This window comes from Suillus clintonianus (genome assembly GCF_016758775.1).
Source record: "Suillus clintonianus strain FC179 chromosome Unknown DEU56scaffold_92, whole genome shotgun sequence".
In the NCBI taxonomy this organism is placed as follows: Eukaryota; Fungi; Basidiomycota; class Agaricomycetes; order Boletales; family Suillaceae; genus Suillus; species Suillus clintonianus.
In genome coordinates this window covers 50331-72067 of record NW_024539316.1, presented here as the reverse complement: position 1 = coordinate 72067, position 21737 = coordinate 50331, and the positions used below count along the sequence as shown (strand labels likewise).

The window sequence follows — 21737 nt, the reverse complement described above, 5'->3', positions numbered from 1 at the left end:
GTATATATAAGCTGTGAAGCGAACACGAGGATACAGCATGTCAAATGTAACAAGAAGTGGTGAACTCAACTCTGACTTGACCGAAACGCCCATTATTCCCTACTAACCACCCGTCGCTGTTGTCCTCGGTGAGTAATGAATTTTGAATTTGGTGGGTGGAAGCTGAGACGGCGCTGCACTCGATAGTTGAAATTTTGGAATATGTCTTCACCCACCACTAAAAAGAAAGAGACATCAGCAATAACGCCTCGCCAGAAATTTGAAGGACACACCAGGGTCCGCGGGGCCATACACCTACTTGACGGACAGCGGATCATTACTTGTTCAGAAAATAGCTCACTGCGGGTATGGAACTTGGAGAGCGGGAAACAGATAGGAGAGGACTGGCGGGACGGAGACAGTGGAGAGCTCAGTATAGCGTTGTCTCCGGATGGGAAGAAAGTGGTTAGCGGGAGTGGCGATGGTGGAGTGAGGTTGTGGAGCATCGAGACAGGCAAGGTCATCGCAAAATGGACGGGGCACACAAGGGCAGTGTGGTCTGTCTGTTGGAGTCGAGATGGTCAACGAGTACTGAGTGGATCTGGAGATGGGACAGTGAGGCAGTGGGATGTGGAGAGCGGAGAGACAATTCTGGAACCCGGGCCAATCAACACAGGGCATCTACGAATGAACGCAGCCATCTATTCGCCAGGCACCACCAGGATTGCAACTGGTGGATATGATTGGCGAGATGATGACGGGTGCTCAATTAAAATCTGGGACGCAAAGACAGGCGAGCTTGTCGCAACTCTCAAAGGACACAAACATTCAGTGTCGTGCCTGGCTTGGACCGCGGATGGAAAAACACTCATCTCCGGGTCATACGATAACTCGATTCGGACATGGAATACAAAATCATGGAAGCAGATCGCAGTTCTCGATGCGCACACTCGGCCTGTCTATGGCATTGCAATATCTCCAAATAGCCGCATCCTCGCAAGTGCATCGTTCGATAAAACAGCGCGATTGTGGAACCTCGACAACGGCGAGCCCATCAGTTCTCCATTCCAGCATCCAGATGATGTTAACTGCGTGTCGTTTTCCGCGGATGGAAAACTACTAACAACTGGCTGCGATGACAAGAACGCGTACTCATGGGATGTTGCTACTATTGTCAGAGAAGCTGGCCTCAACGAGCTTCTGTTGGATCCAAAGGTGAGTCGACAGGCATTCATTACATCCTCATCACTGAACGCGCTCTGCCAGGCAAACAAGTCGGCACTCCGTGTACGTGACACCGTCTTCATAAACATATTTCATCGAGTTCAAACCTGTACACTCTAGAACAATGCTACACGACATCACGCCCAACGACGTCTACCTGCCCATCGGGTACCCCCGGGCTTTTTTGATGTCCCACCAGATCATTCTCATGTACGTCGTTAGTATCACTTCGAGTTTTATCCTGACCTCCGTGGTCTCAGTTCTCTCCACGAAGCCGCCTCCACGCCTCAGCACCGCAAGGAAGCACACTTTTTGGCCGCTTATTCCACCGCAGCCCCTCTGATGCACATGATACCTCACCGTCCACTCCTTTCGACTGGGCTCAAAACCTTTTGAAACGGCGTGGACAGAGTGGTGAAGGCATGGAGTTGCACGGGCGCAACCCAGCAGTTGTCGAGGTCCCGTATGCAAAGGGAAAACGTGTAAGTTTTCTCTTCCTCCCAAATGTTCCATTCGACCTGACATTGTGCAGAGGAATGCTTCAGCGAGAGAGAAACGGAAAACGGGTTCACGGCCTCCCAAGCCCAATGCCACGCAGCAATCCAATGGTGCGACTCAGACACAGCCATCTTCGCAACCACAGGCACCTGTCTCCAATTCGTCTACCACACATGCTGTCGGTGATACAACCACAGCTTCAACGTCAACAAATTTGCGCCCTCATGCAACGATAAGACACGCTGGACGCTGGACTCGCTTCTGGCTCTTCATTTGTTGTCTGTCTCCTGAATACACGGATGGTCGTCATTAATCTACGATTTCCTCGTCCCCTATGATGATTTCTTGAGTGCTTCTACCAGATCATACGCCTTTCTGCTACGTTTAAAACTGTCCTTTTTCATTCCACACGCCTCGTCATCCCCGTCTGCGATGTATAACACACTGAAGCCATGGGGTCCAACTTACATCTCTACAAAATGTATTGCAGTCGGTACGTCTCGGCTCTCGAATTGAATCCGGCTGATAGTACTTATATGAAGTAATTTTTCTTTTGTATGTGTTCCATTTCAACACCGCTGCCTTTTCTCAATGAAGTGCACGTGGGTGCTATTATTCTCTCTTGAATTATGCACAGACCTCTGCTTCGTGTTGCACCAGAGAAGAACGATTAACGTCCACCAACGAGCTCTCAACGCATGCGTTGATCATCCTCACCCGAGATCTGTCTCACGGACCATTGAATGTCATTCGCTAGATAATGCGATCTTGGGAAAAGCTCCATGTCTCTGAAACACCCTGCTGCCAACGGACATTCACCATGTCAGAGATAGTTGAAGCCGGCTTCGTGCATATACCGTTACCCGAATATCGACGCCAAGCAAATGAGCCTCTGCCTGCGTTGGTTTGTTCAAGACCGTCCACTCTCATCCCTGCGCTTCCGAACGACCTGCAACCTTAGCTTGTCACCGCTCTCGTATTTCAAGGACGACTCCGCCTTCGAGGTCGATGAAGAAGCATGGGAGGAAGAGGGCTTGGTGGACCTTGTTTTCTGTCTGGAGGTGTACTCAGAGGAGGTTATGCCTGGTCCGTCTTCTCGGCCCTCTGGTGTAGATGGAGAATCGGGTCAGGATTCGTTGCAGCCTGAATAGGAAGAAGCGGAGCAGGAAGGGAAGGAGCAGGAGCTGACAGAGGAAACCGAGCAGACGGAAGAGGAGGAGGTTGAAAGTGTTCTGCGGACTAAACACGTATCACCTCTCTATCTAAAAAATCTGCTATGGGAAGTGGACGGTCGTTTTACTAAATTACTATGAGGGCTCGGTCTGAATCACGTACTCATGATTGGATCTTCTAAGGTCCCGACGATTGGACATCGGATCGGTGCAGTGCAGAGCGGTACACTTCGAAAGCTGGCCATCAAATCGCATAACCTCGAAGCCTATTGGCGAGCAACAAATCGTTTTGCACCACGATTCATTGTCAGGGTATCTTCTGATATCGACTTGAAAGAGATCGAGGTGCAGATCAACGTCGTGGTGGAGAACCGGGACCATTAATACTGATTATGGGGCCAATTCGAGGAGGTCGTTCGTGGGGACCAGCTGACTAAGCTACGCAATAAACAAACCGTGACAAACACCGCTCATGCTCTCCCCGAGTCCTTGCGGACTCACTTCCCTCTCGAGTGGCCCAGGATCGGATGTCTCAAGCCGCCCGGTGATAGCTCTGGGCTGGTCACCACTCGAGAGTCCCTGACATAGGGAACCTATTTTATTCAGCTGCAAGGATAGCATGTCCGCCATGCGCTGACCATAACAGGACCCTAGAAATATTGTAGCTGTTTTTCATGGGCTGCGAAGACTCCATGATGCGCTTGATGAATCTTGTCTGGCCTAACTGCTTTGAAACGTTGCCGCATGTCATCGGCGCTGTTATGGATGCGATCGAAGCAATATGCGGGTATGTCTTGGTCACGGTGTCCTCTTGAGCTACGTTCTTCAGGGTCTATTCCACCCTGCACGCAAAGTCCGCGAGGTGCGTCTTTCCAGGTGCATATTCTACACCGCATACTGATTTGGTATATTTTGCTATTAGGTCTACTGGCGCGTCTATAACGCACTGTACCTGGGCGCTTCGGATGCTATGGTTCCCTTCTATCCTGATCTGGGTGAGCTCAGTGAAGGGCAAAATGTATATGACAGGCATCCACTGCAGATGTTCCTTTGAACGACGTTGAATGCTGATGTCATTGTATGATTAGGTACTGAGTTTTTTATGTTATTATTACCATGCCTCTTGTAGATGTAAATGCGATAATAGGTCCTTCGACATTGCGTCGGACCTTTGATGTTTATGACATTCGTCGTTTTTTTCTTCAGTTCAACTGGTGATTTAGGAAAACATTTCAGACTCGCACAGAGATCTATGCGGGGTATTGAGTGAACAATGAGGGCTCAATTCGACTGGCTCTACGTAGCTCTGGATTCTGGACCACCGGTACATCCTTCTCCGCTCATCATTCCTCTCTTCTAGTCTACTCTATTGTAAAGCCGTAGTAGGAACCATGGAAAACAGCGAGGAAATATCAGAGTAGGTTTTCCCCAACTAGTGCACGAAGGAGGTCCTGAAGCATCATCGTGTCAGAGGACCGAGCTTACCGGCAAAGCGCACGGAATTCTGTATGGCGGATTGCATCATCCGGGAGACTATCAATGATCCGAACGAGACCATCCAGGGAAGCCTTGCGGTCTTCCTCTGCAACCTCCGCAATCCGCAAAGTGGCTGAGTAGATGATCAGCCTTGAGTTTCGACAGGGCCGGCGATATGTCGAGCTGCTCAAGGACTTTGGCCAGAGCACGATTGTCGGACAAGTCACTGGCAGGAATAAGTGAATCCAACAACACGGCGCGCTCATTTCGGGGTTGCCGTCTTCAATCTGCTCGAGTAAGTCGGAGCGTGCGATGCGGGCACGAAGGGCCCAGTAGAAGTATCTCCGGGCGTCTTTCCATGCAGCGGGTTTCGCACAACCTTTGGGCTTCCATTCGCCCAGAGAGACTGTAGAGAAATCAGACAAAGATCATCTTGCGGGGTTGGAGGAACACTTACTCATGGAGGTCTGCGTAAAGCTCAATCATGTGGATCGAGTCTCACTTGCCGCCGCCCTTCCTCTCGTCAACTGCACCACCAATGCTGATGCCTTGGCTCGAATTGCGGACACTGGCGCGCAGGGCGGCCTTACTGGATAAGCCTTGGTAGCCTTCAATGCTGGCATAAAGTCGGCGACGTCGCTAGTCAACATCGATATCCTGGTTTTTCTTCTGCGTTTTGGGTTATGGTATATCAGCCGCTGTTGTGTATTAAAGGAAAGGAGATACTTATGGTAGCAGTCCTGGCGGCGGTAGTCACTGGGTAAACTGTGTTGTATACTAAAATGTATAATCAATGAAGAGAAGGTGGATCGTTCTGCTCAAGGGGGGATTTTCCCACAGGAGTTGATTTCTTTTATACACGTGACTAGAGACGCGTCGCGATCGAGTTTGTTTATCGGAAAAGCTGTGCCCATTTGTTTTTCTGCGGCAATTAAGGTTTCCCGACATAGTATAAATATCAGACGCCCGCTAACGATATCCCCATTCAGTGCCCGTCCTATTTTCGCGTACTGCATCTTTACGACTTATCTCTTCTTCTTAACGACTTCGCCTTACATCATGCCTTTCATTTCCACTATCTACCACGGCGCTGTTCACGTCTCCCTCTCCGGATGCCTGGCTGCATTCTTATTCAAGCGAACTATGGTGGACCGCACGACCAAGGCAATCAAAGAAGCCGATCACGTAACCGCGGGCCTCGTCGCATCGGAACTGTGCTTCAACACGGCGGTTCTACTTTTAGCTTCCCACAAGACGGCCCGGATACTCCTCGGAAAGGACAACAAGCCCGATTTAGCACCTCCCATCAACGAAAACAATTTATCAGCTGCAATCTCACTTTCCTCAAATTTATCCAGCACTTCGACACCCAATGCAACTACACCCACACCACTACTCCCCTTGTCACCAATGCAGAGGCCGAAACGACACTCGCTCGATTCTGATATCACCCTCGTGGACAACGATGACGACTTCGCTGGCGACCCCCCTGGCACCTCGGACCTTCTTCCGCTCGGCAGCACACCGGAACCTTCGATTGCTACCCCGCGGCTAAAACATCCGGAAAAGAAGCGATATCAAAGTTCCCCCCCGGGTAAACACAAGGTACGCACTCATTATCAACTAAATTATTAATAACACTCATTGTATTTTTAGATCGAATCTAGAGCCTCTCGCTTGGACGCTGTCCGTGACAGCATCATATCAACTCACAACAAGCATCTCGACTACATCAGTAAGCAATTTCTCATCACGCGCTGCTTCCCTTGCTGATTTCAAACAGGTGAACTTGAACAACTTCACGCCGAACTCCTCGTCGACCAGGCCAACACTGTCGACGGCTGGGCTGCCGCCATGGCGCAGCTCGGACTTACCTCCATGCTGTCGCCAGGAACACCACAGAAGACGCCAACTTTAGGAAACTCGGACGAAATTCCTCAAGACTGATCCTTTCGACAATACTACTGTCCAACTACTCCCGAGGTCCCCTACGACCGAATCCCGAAGACATGCAACCACCTCCCTCGCCGTCCCCTACGACTGTGGCTTCACTGCCCGCGAGGTTGAAGGCCACCACAGGCCGCGCACAAACTATATCACCGCGCCCCTCTCTGCACTCTTCGATGTCGGAGGTCCCCTACGACCCAACTCCGACACGCCGCAACAACATTAACGGCCTCCTTCCGAGTTGAAGGCCGTTTCTCGCGGTCTCACAATCTATCCCCACAATCTATCCCTTTCATTTCCTTCGCCATGTCAGTCTCTCGATTATATGTATTTTTTCTTCTCTTTTTCCTTTTATCGTTATGTACGTCTCTTTTTGTGACTTATGGACACATCTTTTATTTCGTGACTCATGGACACGTTTTCCTCATGTCTTTTATCTCTTCCATGTACGATAATTTATCTCATTGTCAATGTTTCTATATTTTTACACATGTACGGTACGAGTATCTATGGTCTGTAGTTTAGGAATCCAATCTAGTTTTGTACATTCTTCGGACACGCTTGAGATCGTGCGCTTGAGTGAAACGCGAAGAAGGTAATCATCGAGGCATTGCTGTCTCGCAATTCTGGTGACAGGTGAGTATCTACCTTTGAGAAACAATCACCTGGGATCGGGAGACGTAAGTGGTGATCGCAATTGTGCGCAGTTGAATTCGCACTGGCATACACAGCGCTAGGTAGTCCTGTTATGGATACGATCGATTAAATGTGCGTGCATCCATCGAATAAATCATGTCCGAACGTGACGCACGCGAAGAGGAAGTTATCACTGCGGACTTGGTGGGGTGCAGTGCGCGTCGTACGCAGACTATGCTCAAGCTCCGCGTCGTGGCTTTTCACAAGGTGTGGTGAATCAGAGAATGCGGAAGGGGCGTATTGGGGGCCGGTCACGTCGACCTCATCTTCCACTATGGATCTGTTCCTCGTCTGAGCCCAAAGGTTCATCATGTACGACATCTAAGAGGTTGAGCACCGGGTCGTTTTCATCATGGTCCATGATAGAAGTTGTGAAGTGCCTCCGGCTTGGGAGTGCGGACCTGATGCGAAACAAGTCGAAATGTGATTCCTGTCGAGAACATTGAAACTGGACATCTAGATCTGACAATTCCATTACTCACTGAAGTTTGTACATGTCGCACTGGCCAATGAGTACAGTATGGACGGTCGAGATTGACGTTGAAGCTTTGAAGTCCAATAACGGACGGTGCTTGAACACAATGTTACGACGTCCTGTGGATACGATGCAGATAAGATAATCGATGCTCTTCGACGGTTGTTCGGGAAAGCCATCCTCGGTTCATCCACAGCAGTTCATTTTATTGATCGGATCGACGCGTGCTTTTGTTTATGAGATTAGTCTAGTCTCCTTGAGGCTTGATGTGATCGATAAGAACGCTGTGAAGACCGAATGATGAGTATAGGATCTCATAAGATCTATGGTTGCGCAATGGTTCGAGCCTCTGCATGGACCGTGGTCATCGATATTTCATTAACTGGCCACCTTGAACGATACCGGCCTGGGACAACAATAGAGAAGTCATTGTGAACAGACTCGTGGCATGCGCATGCCATGATGCGGTCAGCATCATCAAGGTGACATAGATAGACTCGGATTGACTAGACCATGATCCGTGGCAAAATTTTCTGAACTCCGCCAAGTTTTTAGATTAGGGAACTTGAATATTGACGATCAGAGACTCATCTATCCCCTTGCCCTCTCTCTCCTCCTTGTTCACGACTGTCAAAGATGGATGTACGTGCAGATAACTATTTGAATGCTCACCGTCCAGTCCGATCTGATTACTTTTTGCTCTCTCACCCGTGATGATAGCCGAATTTTGTGCAGGGGCTGCACAATCTATTGCTGCAATCCACTTCAAACGATACCAACCAGCTTAAAGCTGTAAGATCGCTCCCATCAGACGCGTTGTTCATCGCGTTTCCTGACTTGTTATGTGCATCAGGCAACAGCGCAGCTTAATACCGAATACTACAAAAATCCAGCATGCATATCCGCACTCGCACAAATACTCGCCAGTTCGCCTGAAATCGCGGTGAGCAAACTTCATATCAGCGTAATTTTAGCTACACCTAATTGATATTGGCTCTGCGCGCGTGAATGTTTTTCTGATTAGGTTCGCCAACTGGCTGCTGTCGAGATGCGAAAGCGTGTTTCCCAAAAGAGCGGTGATCTATGGATGCAACTCCCACAAGATGTCCGTTTGCAGATCAAAGAACAGCTTCCTGTTTTGATCCTTGCGGAAGAAAAGTCTGTCTATTTCCTTGCTTCCCAAAGTACGCTCCTGAAGATTTTTTTTTCGATGTTGTAGTAAGCTCGTCCGACACTCTGCCGCACGTGTCATCGCTGCTGCTGCTAGCATCGAACTTACAGCTGGAACATGGCCACAACTCCTTCCGTGGTTACACCAGTCATGTACATCAGCACAGCTCGCGCATCGCGAGGTCGCCATTTTCATTTTGTTCACTGTCCTCGAAAGCATCGTGGAAGGTTTCCAGGAGCATCTCCAAAGTTTCTTCAAACTCTTCGAAGGTCTTTTGAATGATCCTGAGAGTATTGAAGTTCGTATAACGACTGTTCGGTGCGCTGTGCTCTTCAACTAATCGTAGGTAGTAAGCTAATCCAGCTTCCAGGGCTTTGGGTGTCATTGCCCAGTACATTGACTCTGATGATAAGGCTGACATCGTGCGTGCAAATTGTTTTTCTCGCAAATAATCGTCTCATTGTGTGCTACAGAAATCCTTCCAAGCACTTCTCCCTGCTATGATCCGAATTCTCGGACAATCAATTGAGTCTGGTGATGAGGCTGGTGCTCGTCAACTATTCGATGTATTCGAGACTCTTCTCATCCTTGTGCGTTTGCATTTCAGTTTTTGTTGACTTGGACTTATCTGCGAGACTCCATGCAGGAAGTACCAATTCTCGGCCCACATATTGCGGAGCTGGCATCCTTCCTCCTTCAAGCTGGTGGGAACCGCAATCTCGACGCTGAAATCCGTGTTTTGGCCCTCAACGCCCTTAACTGGACCGTGCAATAGTGAGATCATGTTTGGATCGGTCTCGTGAACGTACTCATGTCATCTTTTCAGCAAAAAATCAAAAATCCAAAGCCAGTCCCTTGCTGGCGCTATTTTGGAGGGCCTCATGCCTATTACCACCGAACCCGAACCTGCAGATTCCGATGATGACGCCCCTTGCCGTGTACGTAACTTTGACTACTAGCCGAAGTGACCTCTGCTCATCGGTTTTTACAGTCTGCTCTTCGTATCATCGATGGTCTCGCCACGAACCTTCCCCCCACCCAAGTATTCCCTCCTCTCCGAACGCTTATCTCCCATTATTTCTCTTCTCCTGATGCCAACAACCGCCGTGGTGCGATGCTTGCGCTTGGCGTGGCTGTGGAGGGCTGCAGCGAGTTCATGACGCCTTTGATGAGCCACATATGGCCTGTTATCGAGGCTGGTCTCCAGGACGGTGACAACTCTGTCAGGAAGGCGACCTGTATCGCTGTAAGCTGTTTGTGCGAGTGGCTGGAGGAAGAGTGTGTTGCGAAGCACGCTGTTCTTGTTCCTGTGAGCACGAAAATTTTGTCATAACTTGACGGCCGTGCTAAGATCTATGTGATGGTTTTTAGGTGATCATGAGCCTGGTGCACGATCCTGCGACTCAACGCTCGGCTTGCACTGCTCTTGATGCACTGCTTGAGATCTCGCAGGATGTCATTGAACAATACCTCCAGCTTATCATGGAGCAACTTGCTGGTCTGCTCGACACTGCACCTATCGCTGTCAAGACTGTGGTTACTGGAGCCCTTGGTAGTGCGGCACACGCTTCAAAAGAGAAGTTCCTCCCTTACTTCCAGCCGACCATGAACAAGTTGCAGCACTTCCTCGTCCTCACTGGTGAAGGCGAGGAGACCGAGCTCCGCGGCATCGCTATGGACGCTGTTGGAACGTTCGCAGAGGCTGTTGGCGTCGACGTCTTCCGCCCATACTTCGCGGACATGATGAAACAGGCGTTCCAAGGTGTTGAGATGGGTAGCGCACGTCTTCGGGAGTGCAGTTTCTTGTTCTTCGGTGTGATGGCTAGGGTATTTGGCGAGGAATTTGCGCCGTACCTACCGAGCGTTGTGCCTCCGTTGTTGCAGAGCTGCAAGCAAGCTGAGCATGGCGAGGATAATGTTTCTACCTGTATGTTATTGTCTTTTTTTGATCGAGGAGTTTCCTGATGAATAATTGTTTCTAGTTTCTAATACTGAAGCTGCCGCCGCCTTTGCATCAGGGTCGTCTCCTACCAACGCGATCTCTGTTACGGATGACGTCGATGTCAATGGGAACCTCGAACTTGAGCTCGAAGATGTTGATCTTGACAAGATGCTCGAAGTCAATAGCGCGATCGCAGTCGAGAAGGAAATTGCTGCAGACACGATTGGAACGCTTTTCGCTGCCACGCGCAACCACTTCTTCCCTTTCGTCGAGCCTTGTGCTCTCGAGCTTGTCAACTTGCTCACACATTATTACGAGGGTATTCGCAAGTCCGCGACGGACTCTTTGTTGGAGATGGTCAGGACATTCTACGAACTGAGCGGTGCGCCAGACTGGACCCCTGGGGCGACAGTGGTGAGTCATAGTTAAAAATATATATCTGAGCATGATGCTAACGCAGCGTCTAGACTGTGCCTCTGGAGCAGAGCGTGAAAGAGCTCATTGGTCACAGCTTGAAGCCCTTGCTTGAGATGTACGAAACCGAGGATCACAAGTCAGTCGATTCATGTTCACTCTTGTACTTTTACTGAATGATTTCTCACAGGAGTGTCGTGGCATCGTTATGTCTTGGTCTTGCCGAGACTATCAACAAGATCGGACCTGCCTTTATTGAAGGCCGTAAGTCACATCATTAGCTCCTTTTTGTCAATGTTGACATCTGGTGCAGATCTCGACGTCATCTGCAGCATTGCGGTACAGGTCCTTGAGCAAAAGGCACTTTGCCAACAGGACCCTGACCAGGACGAAACCGAGGAGGCACCCGAAGACCAAGCCGAATACGATTCAGTGCTCATTTCCTCTGCAGGCGACTTGGTATCTTCACTTGCAAATGCACTGGGCAATGACTTCGCGCAGGCATTCGGTACCTTCTTCCCTCTTATCTCGAAATATTACGTCAGTTCAAGTTCTTGCGAGCGCACGTTCAGGTACTGACCATGTCCATTCACTTGTAGAAGAAGAGCCGGTCGATGAGCGATCGCTCTTCCGCTATCGGTTGTCTCGCAGAGATCATTGCTGGCATGAAATCCTCTGTCACGCCCTCGACAGAACCTCTGATGGATCTGTTCTACCGCGCGCTCAGCGACCCAGAACCGGAGGTTCAGAGCAATGCGTGCTTTGCCATCGGTCTTCTCGTTGAACACTCTGAAGTCGACCTTTCGCCGCAATATATGCATGTCCTCAGCGCCCTCCGCCTGCTGTTCAACGTCTCGCCCACTGATCCTTCAGCGAAACTCAATGCGAAGGACAATGCTGCTGGCGCTGTTGCCCGTCTCATCATCCGCAACACTGCTGCCGTCCCTCTGGATCAGGTCCTTCCTGTGTTGATCGGCAGTCTCCCGCTCAAGACCGACTACCTTGAAAATCGCCCGATTTTCCGCGCTATCTTCCATCTATTCCGCACAACCCCCCAGTCGCTCTTGCCATACATGGACCAGCTGCTTGCCGTGTTTGCTCACGTTCTTGATCCCAATGGACCGGAGCAGATTGGTGATGAGACAGGGGCTGAGCTTATTGCCTTGATTGGCATATTGAACGCAGAAGATCCGGGGAGAATCCAAGCAGCGGGGCTCAGCGCCTTCACAGGAGCATAATCCATTCATATTTCTTTTCCGTCATGCACTTGTCTTCCTTTTCACCAAACCACAACGCTAGTACTATCGGATTCCATGCTTCAGTCCCCTCCGCTTTCGTTGATTTAGAATACTTACAGAGTTACTTCAAAGTTCACATGCTATCTTCAAAATTGCTCATTCACAAGGGTAATATGGATTTGATAAATGTTCACATGACCTAGTCGCGACGCGTTGTTTTTGCGTATTTGTTTGTTCCCTCTCTTCAATCAATCATCTTTGGCCTTCCAAACTGACCGCTTGAATAATTCGTAATCTGAGCTCGCTGGCCGACTCGTCTTTCAACGTGCGTCGTCGTCGCGTCTTACGGCTACCATCACTATGATCGTCACTCTTTTAACCCTCCTCGCTGCCGTATCAGCGGGTCGTGCGACAGTCACTGTCAACAATCCGCTGAATGGCCAACTGCCCCTTATTGCTCGTATTGGCGAAAACTACACTTGGTCCTTCAGCTCCTTAACGTTTTCAACTGACCTGGACCAGGCTCTTTCGTTCACCGTTTCAGGCCTACCGAGTTGGTGCTTATTCGACAACGCAACACAAACATTCCAAGGCATGCCTTCTGCTGCAGATGAGGGCACGCCGCAGATCACTGTGAACGCCTCAGACTCCGAGTCCTGGGTAACCTCGTCGTTCTTTCTCTGCGTCACTTCTTATCCTCCTCCAACGCTTGAAGTTCCTCTACAAAAGCAGTTCTATGCAGGCAGCTCCGCGCTCTCATCGGTGTTCTTTCTATCCCCTGGATCTGCCCTTGAAACAGACAACTTTGCATTCAGGGTCCCGTCTCAGTGGTCTTTCAGCATTGGTATCCTCAGTGACACGTTCTCTGCCCAAGATGATCTATACTATGCGGCCTTGCAAGCGGATGGAACACCTCTTCCTAAATGGCTTATATTCGACCCAAATACTGTGACCTTTGACGGAGTAGCACCATCTGAGGCCAATCTACCCACGCCTTATACCTTATCTATAGATGTTCACGCATCTGACCAGCAAGGCTACAGCGCTGACACTGTTTCTTTCGACCTCGTCGTGGCTTCTCACGAGCTGTATGCACTATCCACTCTTCCCATTGTCAATGTCACGGCCGAATGTCCTTTCAACTTCACGGTTATGGCTGCCGCCGATTTTACTGGTATGCTGGTAGATGGACAGCCTCTAGAACCTACAAATATCACCGGTTTGTCTATCGATGTATCCGCGTACGAAAACTGGCTTCAGTACGACGAGGAAAGTAGGACGATCTTTGGAATTCCGCCCACTGGACTTTCTGTGACGAGCGCTACGAACGGAGGACCTGTTCTACCTGCCAGGCTCACCACCGACTTCAATCAGACCTTGGACACGACTATCTCTCTGGCAGTTGTGTCATCCTACTTTTCCGCCTCAGACCTTGGAGTCGTCAATGCGGATCCAGGACAGCAAGTCCACTTCAATCTGGCTCAGTTCTTCTCCAACAAGGCCGACACTGCCCAAAATCACAACGACGTCAACCTCAGTGTTACCTTCTTTCCCGATGCCAGCAATTATCTGAGCTTCGATCCGGTCTCTGGGGAACTGTCTGGACAGATTCCAGGCAGCTCCCAAGTCCCGAAGATTGTAGTTACCTTCATCGCCTACTCCCGTGTCACGCACTCCACTTCCCATGCGACGCTATCCGTGGTGTCTCCGCAAAAGGAGAATCAAAGCCAGGGACTAGGAACGGCAAATTCGGCGGGACACAAAACAACGACGCTGATCTTGTCTGTCGTGTTTGGTGTTGTCGGAGGCCTGCTTAGCCTTGGCATCGGTCTGGCCCTGTTCAGGCGTTGCGCAAGGGTTCGAGACTCGGCCCTGCTAGGCGAGGAAGGCGCGTTTGCTTGGTCGGATGCGGAGAAGAGGTACTACGGGATGGCTCCAAATGGAAACAGTAGTCTTCCTGAGGAAAACAAGGGTTACGGCTGGTCCAAGGAGGCCGACACGAGCGCAACATCGGAGAAAGGCAGTCTCGAGCTCGGTCAGCGGCACGGGAACCCTTTCGAGCCCAATGAAAATCAGCCGTCAAACGCGTACGAAAATCTTGGACTTGGCCTCCGGCGTGTTGCTCCTCAAACGCCCTCGACCGTTCACGCTGATTGCAATGGCGTCATGAAGAAGGCCGAGTTCCTTGGGCGGATCAAGGAAACCGCGAGGAACGTCAGCGACAAATACAAGCGCAAGGTTGCTCCAAGGCCCGTCATCGGTTACCCTACACCATTGGCACCAAGACATGCACGTCAGGGCGTGGATGGGCTTCCTCTAGAAGGTGACTACATAGACATCAGGGCCACCCCAGCTTCGCAAGATGCACGCGAAAATCCCTTCAACGACCCAGAGTTGAAAGTGAAGCGAGCCAGTACGATGATCAGTTTCATTAGTTCTCCGTCGAACTCTACGGATGAGAGGTCCATTCCACGAAGGCGAGCCGATTTTGCTCCACCAAGGTCGCCGAGAGGTCCGCGAGAGCCATCACCTGCCGCTGTCAAGGACTCTGCCCGCAGAAGGTACATTGTTGTTTCCATCGTATGGACTTGATATTGACTGGAGGCATCTTTCAGTATCATCAGGGAAAGCATACAGAGTACAAGCATCGTTTCATATGAATCACGTCCCGAGACTATCCAAACTATCCAGACCGCCGAAGAGAAGCCTCGTCTCAAACAGTTTACGAATTCTTCCCGCGTTCCTCCTCCGCGGTCTCCGTCTAGTAATCAAGTAACGCTAGATGTATCCCCAGGATCGAAAAGAATTGCCAGCCAGACAGCAAAAGTTTACCAAGAAGGACGAGACGCACACCATACTAGTATCGACGAGCTTCGCATGGGCATGCACTACGTTCGCACACTCGGAGAAGGCTCATCGAACGTGCGATCTGTATCTGACGAGTCCTTCTCGTCGCTCGCGTCGTCTCAGCCTGGTCAAGGTACTGTCACTGTAGGGACAGAAAACACCGTCTCTCGATTCATCGTACGGACCGGCGAGAAGTTCAAGTTCCGCATTCCCATGAAGTCTGTCAATGGTACATACCGCAAGTTGGAGGCAAAACTGATGTCGGGGCAAGCTCTCCCGCACTTCCTGCAGCTGGAGCTGAAGGGGCACGGCGGTGACGACAAGAGACTGGTCGAGTTTTATGGCATTCCTACAGAGCAAGATCTTGGGGAGATACAAGTGGGTGTATTCAATGCGGACGGTGGGGAATGTCTTGCAAAGGTGATCGTTGAGATAGTTGGAAGGAATAAAAGATCCCCGCCATTGACAGGGTGAGCTGGCTCACATTGTCTCATATTCGATTTGTCCACGTTTCATGGCTTTCCAACGGACCAGTGGGCTTCGTATTATTTGCAATTCTATCTAACTTAGATTTGGTTCATCTACCTTCTTTCCGCGGTGTGCATGCATACATAACGCCGTTTTCGGACACCCGCAGTAGCGTTCCTCTCATGAGAACCATCAGTCCGTCACAGCAAGTGTCATGCATCGCCAGGTATATGATTGCATGTCATGATCACTGCCACTGTCATGAAATTCCTACCATTTATAAAGACACTGCATGTCTTGGCTCAACTCGATTCCCAGACGCTGAGGACTATGGGCTTATCAGCCAGTGTTCGTTTCAAAGGCGATCTTCCCCTAAGGTAATGAACAGTCTGTACACAAAAATCAGGAGACATTATGTACAAGACGGTTGATGGTGCGAGGAAAAATGCAGATTCAGAGGAATGTACAATATATACACGTGGTGAAAAATGGCGAGAGTCGTGTCTGTGTCTGTACTATGATTATGATGGTTAAGGAAAGGGACATGTGATCGAGGGTAAGAAAACTCACATTGATCTATCCAATGTGAGTCTACAATTGTTTCATGACTTCCAGATGAGGATAGCAAGCGATCCGACGTAGAAATAGATAAAGTGCTTGGTTTCTGGAAAAAAATAACTCAGATTAGATTCCTTCCCGCGATGGACATAAGCGCAAGAAATTTGAAGGAGATCGATGAAAGCGAATAACTCGCATAGACACCATATCTGACGATGGGCCAGAGGAACACTGCAACGCACGAAAGACGTACCATGAGTCACGTAGCTGCCAAAGTTCTTTCCGACGACGACGTGCCACGTAGGGCCGTGTCGTCTGTCGAACTCTTTCTTGATCTGTGCAGCGATGTCCTTCTCGATGGTATATTTCTCGAGCGCAGCAGATGCGATCTCAACGCTCTCTTGCTGCATCTCGTCAGTCATATCCACGTTCTTAATGATAGCCTTGGGCCCGCCGGCAGAATTGTGTTCTCTGGGGCTAGAGCCAGTGTCGGTAGATACTACAGCGTTGTCTGCCATGATGGTGAAGGAAGAGGGTAATCTGGGGTGCTTTTAGCTTTGTATGAGTTTATATATGCGTCTTAGATTGGCCTACCTTGCGTTTTTTGGGCGTGCAAAGGACAGTTGTGCACTTGCGCGTGTAGTTGAAGGGAGAGATCGCGCTAGTTGACTTTATTATGCACGTGGCTAAAATGGGTTATGTATTGGTTTATCTGGAACCACATGCTCTAATTGAAACGCGCTCCGCACGCTCCTTGACTTGTCAGAACTAATTTCTTTATTCCGTAGATGCCGTGAGTTGGTCCAGCAGTCCGCTAGGGGAAGCTACTACACGTTGCATTCTCGCACCCTCATTTTACCCTTGCACGATGTGTTTTGTATTAACTTCTAGTCTATATCATAGGCTGTGTCCATCGCAGAGCGTGCACATGCAACAGAACCTTCATCACAATCAGCATGTGGATTCGAAGGACATCCTGTTCCTATCTCCGCAGGACAAACGCAAGTCCTGTGTTCTTGTCGGTTCCCACTGCTTACGAGTCAGTGACCACTCCCCCAAAGTTCCACTGACTAGTCGATCTGGAAACATCTTCTCGCTATGCGCCGCCGGCTTCGCTCGCGGTAAGAAAACAAGGTTTTGCGTTTTCCAATCGTCTGCATTAAACTACCTTACCTATAAATGTTGTTGTCTTATGCAGGCAGCTTCTCGAGCGCTTAGGCACATCGCCCTTACCCCAGAGAGAATGATTACTGCAATGTGGCCAGCTTACACCCCAACCCTTATTTCCGTTGACCTGCATGCGCGCCTCGCGCTTCATCGTGTCAATAAGTTGTATGTACGCCGCACTACATTCTGCATTTGATAAATCATATTCAGGTCTAATCTTGGTCCATGTCAGATCTCAGTCAGGCGTACACGCAACACCGACCAGGACCGAGGAACCTCAGGATAGTCACACGCGAGACAGTTGACGCCCATCCAATCTACATTTCCCAACTCGGAGAAAATGCGCTTATCTTGATCAGAGTTGTCGAGGCGGTACCTACTCAGTTGGATATAAAATTCACTAGCAACAGCCTCCGGTGGGTGCCTAAAGATTGTGGAAGGCACAAATGCTCAATTTATATAACTTCCCGCAGGCTAAAAATATGGGATATAATAAGTGTCCTTACAGCAAGCAAGCGAGTGTCCCCGATCGAAGACGCAACACGACACCCCACGGTTTAGGACATAATATGGAATATCTGAATTTCGATTTGTTTTCAAACCATACTTATTATATCTCATCCTACAGCTGGCCATCTAATATGATGCCGCAAGCTAACGGAAAACACAATCGATATCCCGACCTTAAACCATACTTAGAACGATTGTAAAGCCAACGCGGTCGCCGGCCGCCGTTTTCGAAAATGATCTTGCATCATTTCCCCGTTTCTAATTTGCAAGGGCTGCTGTTTGGGCCCAGTACCATACTTATAGATCGACAACGGTGGCGCCTGTTAGGACAGGACAGTTGAACGGGTGACTGATCGTTCGGCCGGAACCTAGTGCGACAGCGGTGAGTCTCGGAAGCGTTATCTTGTGGCGCGCTTAACACTTCCGATCCAGGAGATGCCTTTTGAACACAGCACTAGTACTAGTGTGCTCACCGCCGTCTACTTTCCCAACCGTCCGTATAAAGTGGGAGGGGCATGCCCAATTCGGAAGGTGTGAAAGTTTGCAATGTCACAAAGGACTTATAACCAGATAACACGCATCTGCCGTGAACGACTGGCCTGCTAATACATACACTATTCAATGTGTGCCAAGCACTGAATAAGAGTGATTCCCGAAGGATTTCATGCTTTGCGCATACTGCACACATGCTTCGGGTCATAAGACCACCGTGACACTCTCATGTGACGTCATGTGCATTGGGTGTGTGGAGAGTTGTCCCACCTTATCTTGTGATTGTTATATCTGTGTTCACAGACGACAGGAAACTCAGTGGTCTTCCGCATACTAGGATCGTCATGAGCCAAACAGCACAGATGGAGCGAGAACCTTTCGCTGACGAGAAGGCACCTTCCCTTGTCCAAAACACAGATTGTAACGATGCGGACTCAGAGCTTATATGGCATACGACTCAAAACTACAAGCGCCAGTGCAGTGCTTTGCGCTCAAAGATCCTTGGTTTTGCATGTATTTTCAGTCTTGCGTTGCTCTTGCATTGCTTCTGGCCATCTCCTACATCCAGTGACTTCCCCACTCACGAGAGTCAGAGGTTACTTGCTATTGAAGATGAGATGTGTCCACAAGTCTCTGCTATCATACCTTCGAGCCATGCGTCACTGATCGACACTCTCGATGAGGAGTACGGAACCGAAAAGTTCAAACTAAAGGCATACGAGTCACTAGGAGGCGCCGTAAGGATTCCGTGAGTATTCTTGTCTCAGGGATTGCTTCGCCTTTCTAAATGATAAGTATAGGACTGTGTGCTATGACGATCTTGGCACTCCAGAAGAGGACCCGCGGTGGGAGATATTCAATGACTTCCATACTTACATCGAACAGCGTTTCCCAAAGGTGTAAGTGGCATATTCCTGTTATACCAAAGCATCACTCATAGCAAAATAAGCCACGCCACTCTACAGCAAACCAAGGTTGCGACCTACGCACTTGTCTATCACTGGCAAGGAACGGACACGTCTTTGAAGCCCCTTCTCTTGGCCGCGCATATGGATGTAGTTCCCACAAACGCTGCGACTGAATCGGACTGGATTAACCCCCCTTTCTCGGGGTATTATGATGGTGAGTGGATTTGGGGACGAGGCAGCTGCGACGACAAGCCTGGAGTCATTGGCAGCATGTGAGTAGTAAAGAGTAGCATAATCATCATTGCGATGCTGAAATGTTAGGATAGGACTGCCATCGAAACTCTCCTTGAGCAAGGTTTCAAACCTACAAGAACCGTCATCTTGGCTTATGGCATCGACGAGGAGCGCGGCGGGCCTACTGTAAGTGCGCTTTTGTTTTGACCAGTCAGCGTTGACATCTTATTGTAGGGCGCTGCCGCAATTGGAGAATATCTTGTAAAGACCTATGGAGAAGATTCCATCTCAATGATTGTCGATGAAGGAGGTAAGATAGCTCATTGACTTAGTTGCACGCGACTTCTCAAGTACATCAAGGAGGATACTCTGACGAGAGCGGCACTATCTTTGCTACTCCTGCGGTTGCTGAGAAAGGGTACTTGGACGTTCGCGTGGACGTTCTCACACCTGGAGGACACTCGAGCAGACCTCCCAAACATACTGTAAGGATACCTTTGTACACACAGTGAGATGTCTCATAGTACACAGGGCATTGGTATCCTCGCCAGCGTTGTCACCGAGCTGGAGGCGAACCCACACGTCCCGAAGCTTGCACGCGACCGAACCTACTATCAGGGTTTACAGTGCAGGGCAAAGTATGATGTTGGGTTCCCCTCTGATATGCGCAAACTTGTTATCGAATCGCAGACCAGCGACGAGAAGTTGCATGAGCTGGAGACAAAGCTTGATGATTTCGACCCAGCATACTCTGCTTCAGCAGGTACAACTCAGGCCATCGGTAAGCACAGAAGGTTATCTCACGTCGGTGCATTGAACGAACTGTTGGTCAGACATTATCTATGGTGGCGTTAAAATCAACGCACTGCCAGAAGCTGTTTACGCCATTGCAAACCACAGAATCGCAGACCACAGGTATGTGAATGCCGATCTTCTTACAGACAAATCATTTTACCGTGAACCAGCTCTGTTTCTGAACTTCAAGACCGATTTGCAAGCATCGTCGCACCTGTTGCGGCCAAGCACAACATGTCTCTTAATGCGTTTGGGAAGCCAATCGGCCTTGAGGCACCTACGTGGGGTCTTGTGAAGGTTTCAGATGCATTCGGTTCAGCATTAGAACCCGCACCTGTTACCCCAACTACCGGAAGCGGGCCATACAAACTGCTCTCGGGCACCGTCTTGTCCACGCTGCAGACCAACCTCCGTACAGACGACTTCCCTGATGTTTCTGTCGTGTCACCTGGCCTTTCCTTAGGTAGACTAACAGTTAATTCTTCATATCAAGTGGCTAACAGGTTTATCCGATAATGATAGGAAACACGGGTAGGTGGTGCTTACACCTCGATAACGAGAATACGGAGATGATCTGAACATGCATTTTACAGACACAAGGCATTACTGGAGCCTTACCAAACACATTTTCCGATATGGCCACCGTGGTGCCGCTGATGGCTATAATGGTGCGCATACCATAAATGAAGGTAAGCAGGCTGCCGCACTACCTGCTTTTTTACTCAATAAGATGGCGGTCTGGACTTCTAGCTATCAGAGCAGAGGGCTTCTTGGAACAAATTCGGTTTTTTACGAGGTTGATCCTAAACGTTGACGAAACTGACCTCCTGGAGTGAATCTAAGTGCGGTGATCTAGGAAGATGGAAAGGGTAGGATCTAGAAATAGCCCCTATGTCGCTTGCAATTGTCATTCCCCGCGGTCGTCGTGTGTGATCAAGGGCTTCTAAGGGTAATTTTAGTATGTAACTATCATGTAAGATGGCAGTCATGTATCGGTTTTAAGCTCATGGAATAAACAAATAAACAAATTTCGCATGTAAAACTTTCGTTGGGGACGTTACATAAACGTCTGTCCAGGCTCGCGCCCCTATGGCAGGCCCTATGAGAAACGACAAGGGTCAAGTGCATAGTTGAGTCTATCGTCGAGAACGACGTGTCAGATAACGAATGCGCTGTCGCCGCCATATGATATGATCATCGGCATGATGCGGTGTGTTCTGAAACAAGTTTTGAATCACTCAGAATGCGTCACAAGAACCCTATCATCAATTACGTAACAAAGTAGACACTTTTTGGGGCTCAGTAAAGCTGGGTAAAATAGCTGTCAAAGTCCCCATCATACTGCATCCCGCTCGTCTTTCTCTTTCTTCCCATCATCATCTTCCTTCTCTGGCAGTCCAGTCTGCTGGCTAATTCAGTTCATCCAACCATCAATTAACTGGCGGCAACAATGTCGGCCTACGATCACTCAAAAGTAGCCCACTTCATAGGTACGCGTCCTATCACTGAATAATAAATGACGCGTT

At 49.5% G+C, this 21737-nt stretch overlaps 7 protein-coding genes across 7 annotated transcripts; 5 read left to right on the top strand and 2 right to left on the bottom strand.

Moving 5' to 3' along the window:
• The first annotated feature begins 3297 nt into the window (after nt 1–3297).
• On the top strand, nt 3298–4232 carry DEU56DRAFT_825980 (uncharacterized protein). The gene is made up of 2 exons (XM_041354319.1): nt 3298–3735; nt 3796–4232. Exons 1-2 carry the CDS (start codon nt 3655–3657, stop codon nt 3925–3927), a joined length of 213 nt encoding a protein of 70 aa, XP_041204305.1. The 5' UTR covers nt 3298–3654; the 3' UTR covers nt 3928–4232.
• Nucleotides 4233–4354: 122 nt separating this feature from the next.
• Nucleotides 4355–4810, bottom strand: DEU56DRAFT_825979 (uncharacterized protein; the record flags this gene model as incomplete). Its single annotated transcript, XM_041354318.1, has 2 exons — nt 4355–4755; nt 4807–4810. 2 exons carry the CDS (start codon nt 4808–4810, stop codon nt 4355–4357), a joined length of 405 nt encoding a protein of 134 aa, XP_041204304.1.
• Nucleotides 4811–5408: 598 nt separating this feature from the next.
• DEU56DRAFT_759473 (uncharacterized protein) lies at nt 5409–6296 on the top strand (the record flags this gene model as incomplete). Its single annotated transcript, XM_041350327.1, has 3 exons — nt 5409–5954; nt 6006–6084; nt 6133–6296. 3 exons carry the CDS (start codon nt 5409–5411, stop codon nt 6294–6296), a joined length of 789 nt encoding a protein of 262 aa, XP_041204303.1.
• A 1731-nt stretch (nt 6297–8027) lies between these two features.
• Nucleotides 8028–12502, top strand: DEU56DRAFT_863080 (armadillo-type protein). The gene is made up of 16 exons (XM_041355354.1): nt 8028–8109; nt 8188–8259; nt 8321–8410; nt 8492–8625; nt 8687–8956; nt 9009–9060; nt 9112–9228; nt 9285–9412; nt 9465–9576; nt 9630–9947; nt 10010–10565; nt 10621–10994; nt 11048–11133; nt 11185–11258; nt 11308–11534; nt 11594–12502. Exons 1-16 carry the CDS (start codon nt 8104–8106, stop codon nt 12230–12232), a joined length of 3255 nt encoding a protein of 1084 aa, XP_041204302.1. The 5' UTR covers nt 8028–8103; the 3' UTR covers nt 12233–12502.
• Nucleotides 12503–12592: 90 nt separating this feature from the next.
• On the top strand, nt 12593–15553 carry DEU56DRAFT_962980 (uncharacterized protein; the record flags this gene model as incomplete). The annotated part of the gene is made up of 2 exons (XM_041359376.1): nt 12593–14793; nt 14848–15553. 2 exons carry the CDS (start codon nt 12593–12595, stop codon nt 15551–15553), a joined length of 2907 nt encoding a protein of 968 aa, XP_041204301.1.
• A 516-nt stretch (nt 15554–16069) lies between these two features.
• Nucleotides 16070–16799, bottom strand: DEU56DRAFT_585937 (outer dynein arm light chain 8). Its single transcript, XM_041346945.1, has 3 exons — nt 16700–16799; nt 16359–16645; nt 16070–16211 (listed from the first exon to the last, which is right to left on the bottom strand). The coding sequence occupies exons 2-3, from the start codon at nt 16621–16623 to the stop codon at nt 16150–16152; spliced, it is 327 nt and encodes a 108-aa protein (XP_041204300.1). The 5' UTR covers nt 16624–16645; nt 16700–16799; the 3' UTR covers nt 16070–16149.
• Nucleotides 16800–18560: 1761 nt separating this feature from the next.
• Nucleotides 18561–21241, top strand: DEU56DRAFT_825962 (uncharacterized protein). The gene is made up of 12 exons (XM_041354317.1): nt 18561–19022; nt 19075–19173; nt 19224–19454; nt 19509–19602; nt 19651–19726; nt 19777–19901; nt 19948–20197; nt 20250–20331; nt 20382–20674; nt 20734–20742; nt 20805–20900; nt 20962–21241. Exons 1-12 carry the CDS (start codon nt 18619–18621, stop codon nt 21045–21047), a joined length of 1845 nt encoding a protein of 614 aa, XP_041204299.1. The 5' UTR covers nt 18561–18618; the 3' UTR covers nt 21048–21241.
• Nucleotides 21242–21737: the final 496 nt, after the last annotated feature.

Bases quoted from the DNA above. Each gene is read 5' to 3' on its own strand.
- DEU56DRAFT_825980 (XM_041354319.1), top strand. From the start codon at position 3,655: ATGCGGGTATGTCTTGGTCACGGTGTCCTCTTGAGCTACGTTCTTCAG. The intron at 3,736-3,795 runs GTGCGTCTTTCC...TTTTGCTATTAG, and splicing joins CTGCACGCAAAGTCCGCGAG to GTCTACTGGCGCGTCTATAA.
- DEU56DRAFT_863080 (XM_041355354.1), top strand. The intron at 10,566-10,620 runs GTATGTTATTGT...AATTGTTTCTAG, and splicing joins CGAGGATAATGTTTCTACCT to TTTCTAATACTGAAGCTGCC. The intron at 11,134-11,184 runs GTCAGTCGATTC...GATTTCTCACAG, and splicing joins TACGAAACCGAGGATCACAA to GAGTGTCGTGGCATCGTTAT.
- DEU56DRAFT_585937 (XM_041346945.1), bottom strand. From the start codon at position 16,623: ATGGCAGACAACGCTGTAGTATCTACCGACACTGGCTCTAGCCCCAGA. The intron at 16,212-16,358 runs GTACGTCTTTCG...ATTTTTTTCCAG, and splicing joins TGGCAGCTACGTGACTCATG to AAACCAAGCACTTTATCTAT.
- DEU56DRAFT_825962 (XM_041354317.1), top strand. From the start codon at position 18,619: ATGAGCCAAACAGCACAGATGGAGCGAGAACCTTTCGCTGACGAGAAG. The intron at 19,023-19,074 runs GTGAGTATTCTT...TGATAAGTATAG, and splicing joins GGAGGCGCCGTAAGGATTCC to GACTGTGTGCTATGACGATC. The intron at 20,332-20,381 runs GTATGTGAATGC...ACCGTGAACCAG, and splicing joins CACAGAATCGCAGACCACAG to CTCTGTTTCTGAACTTCAAG.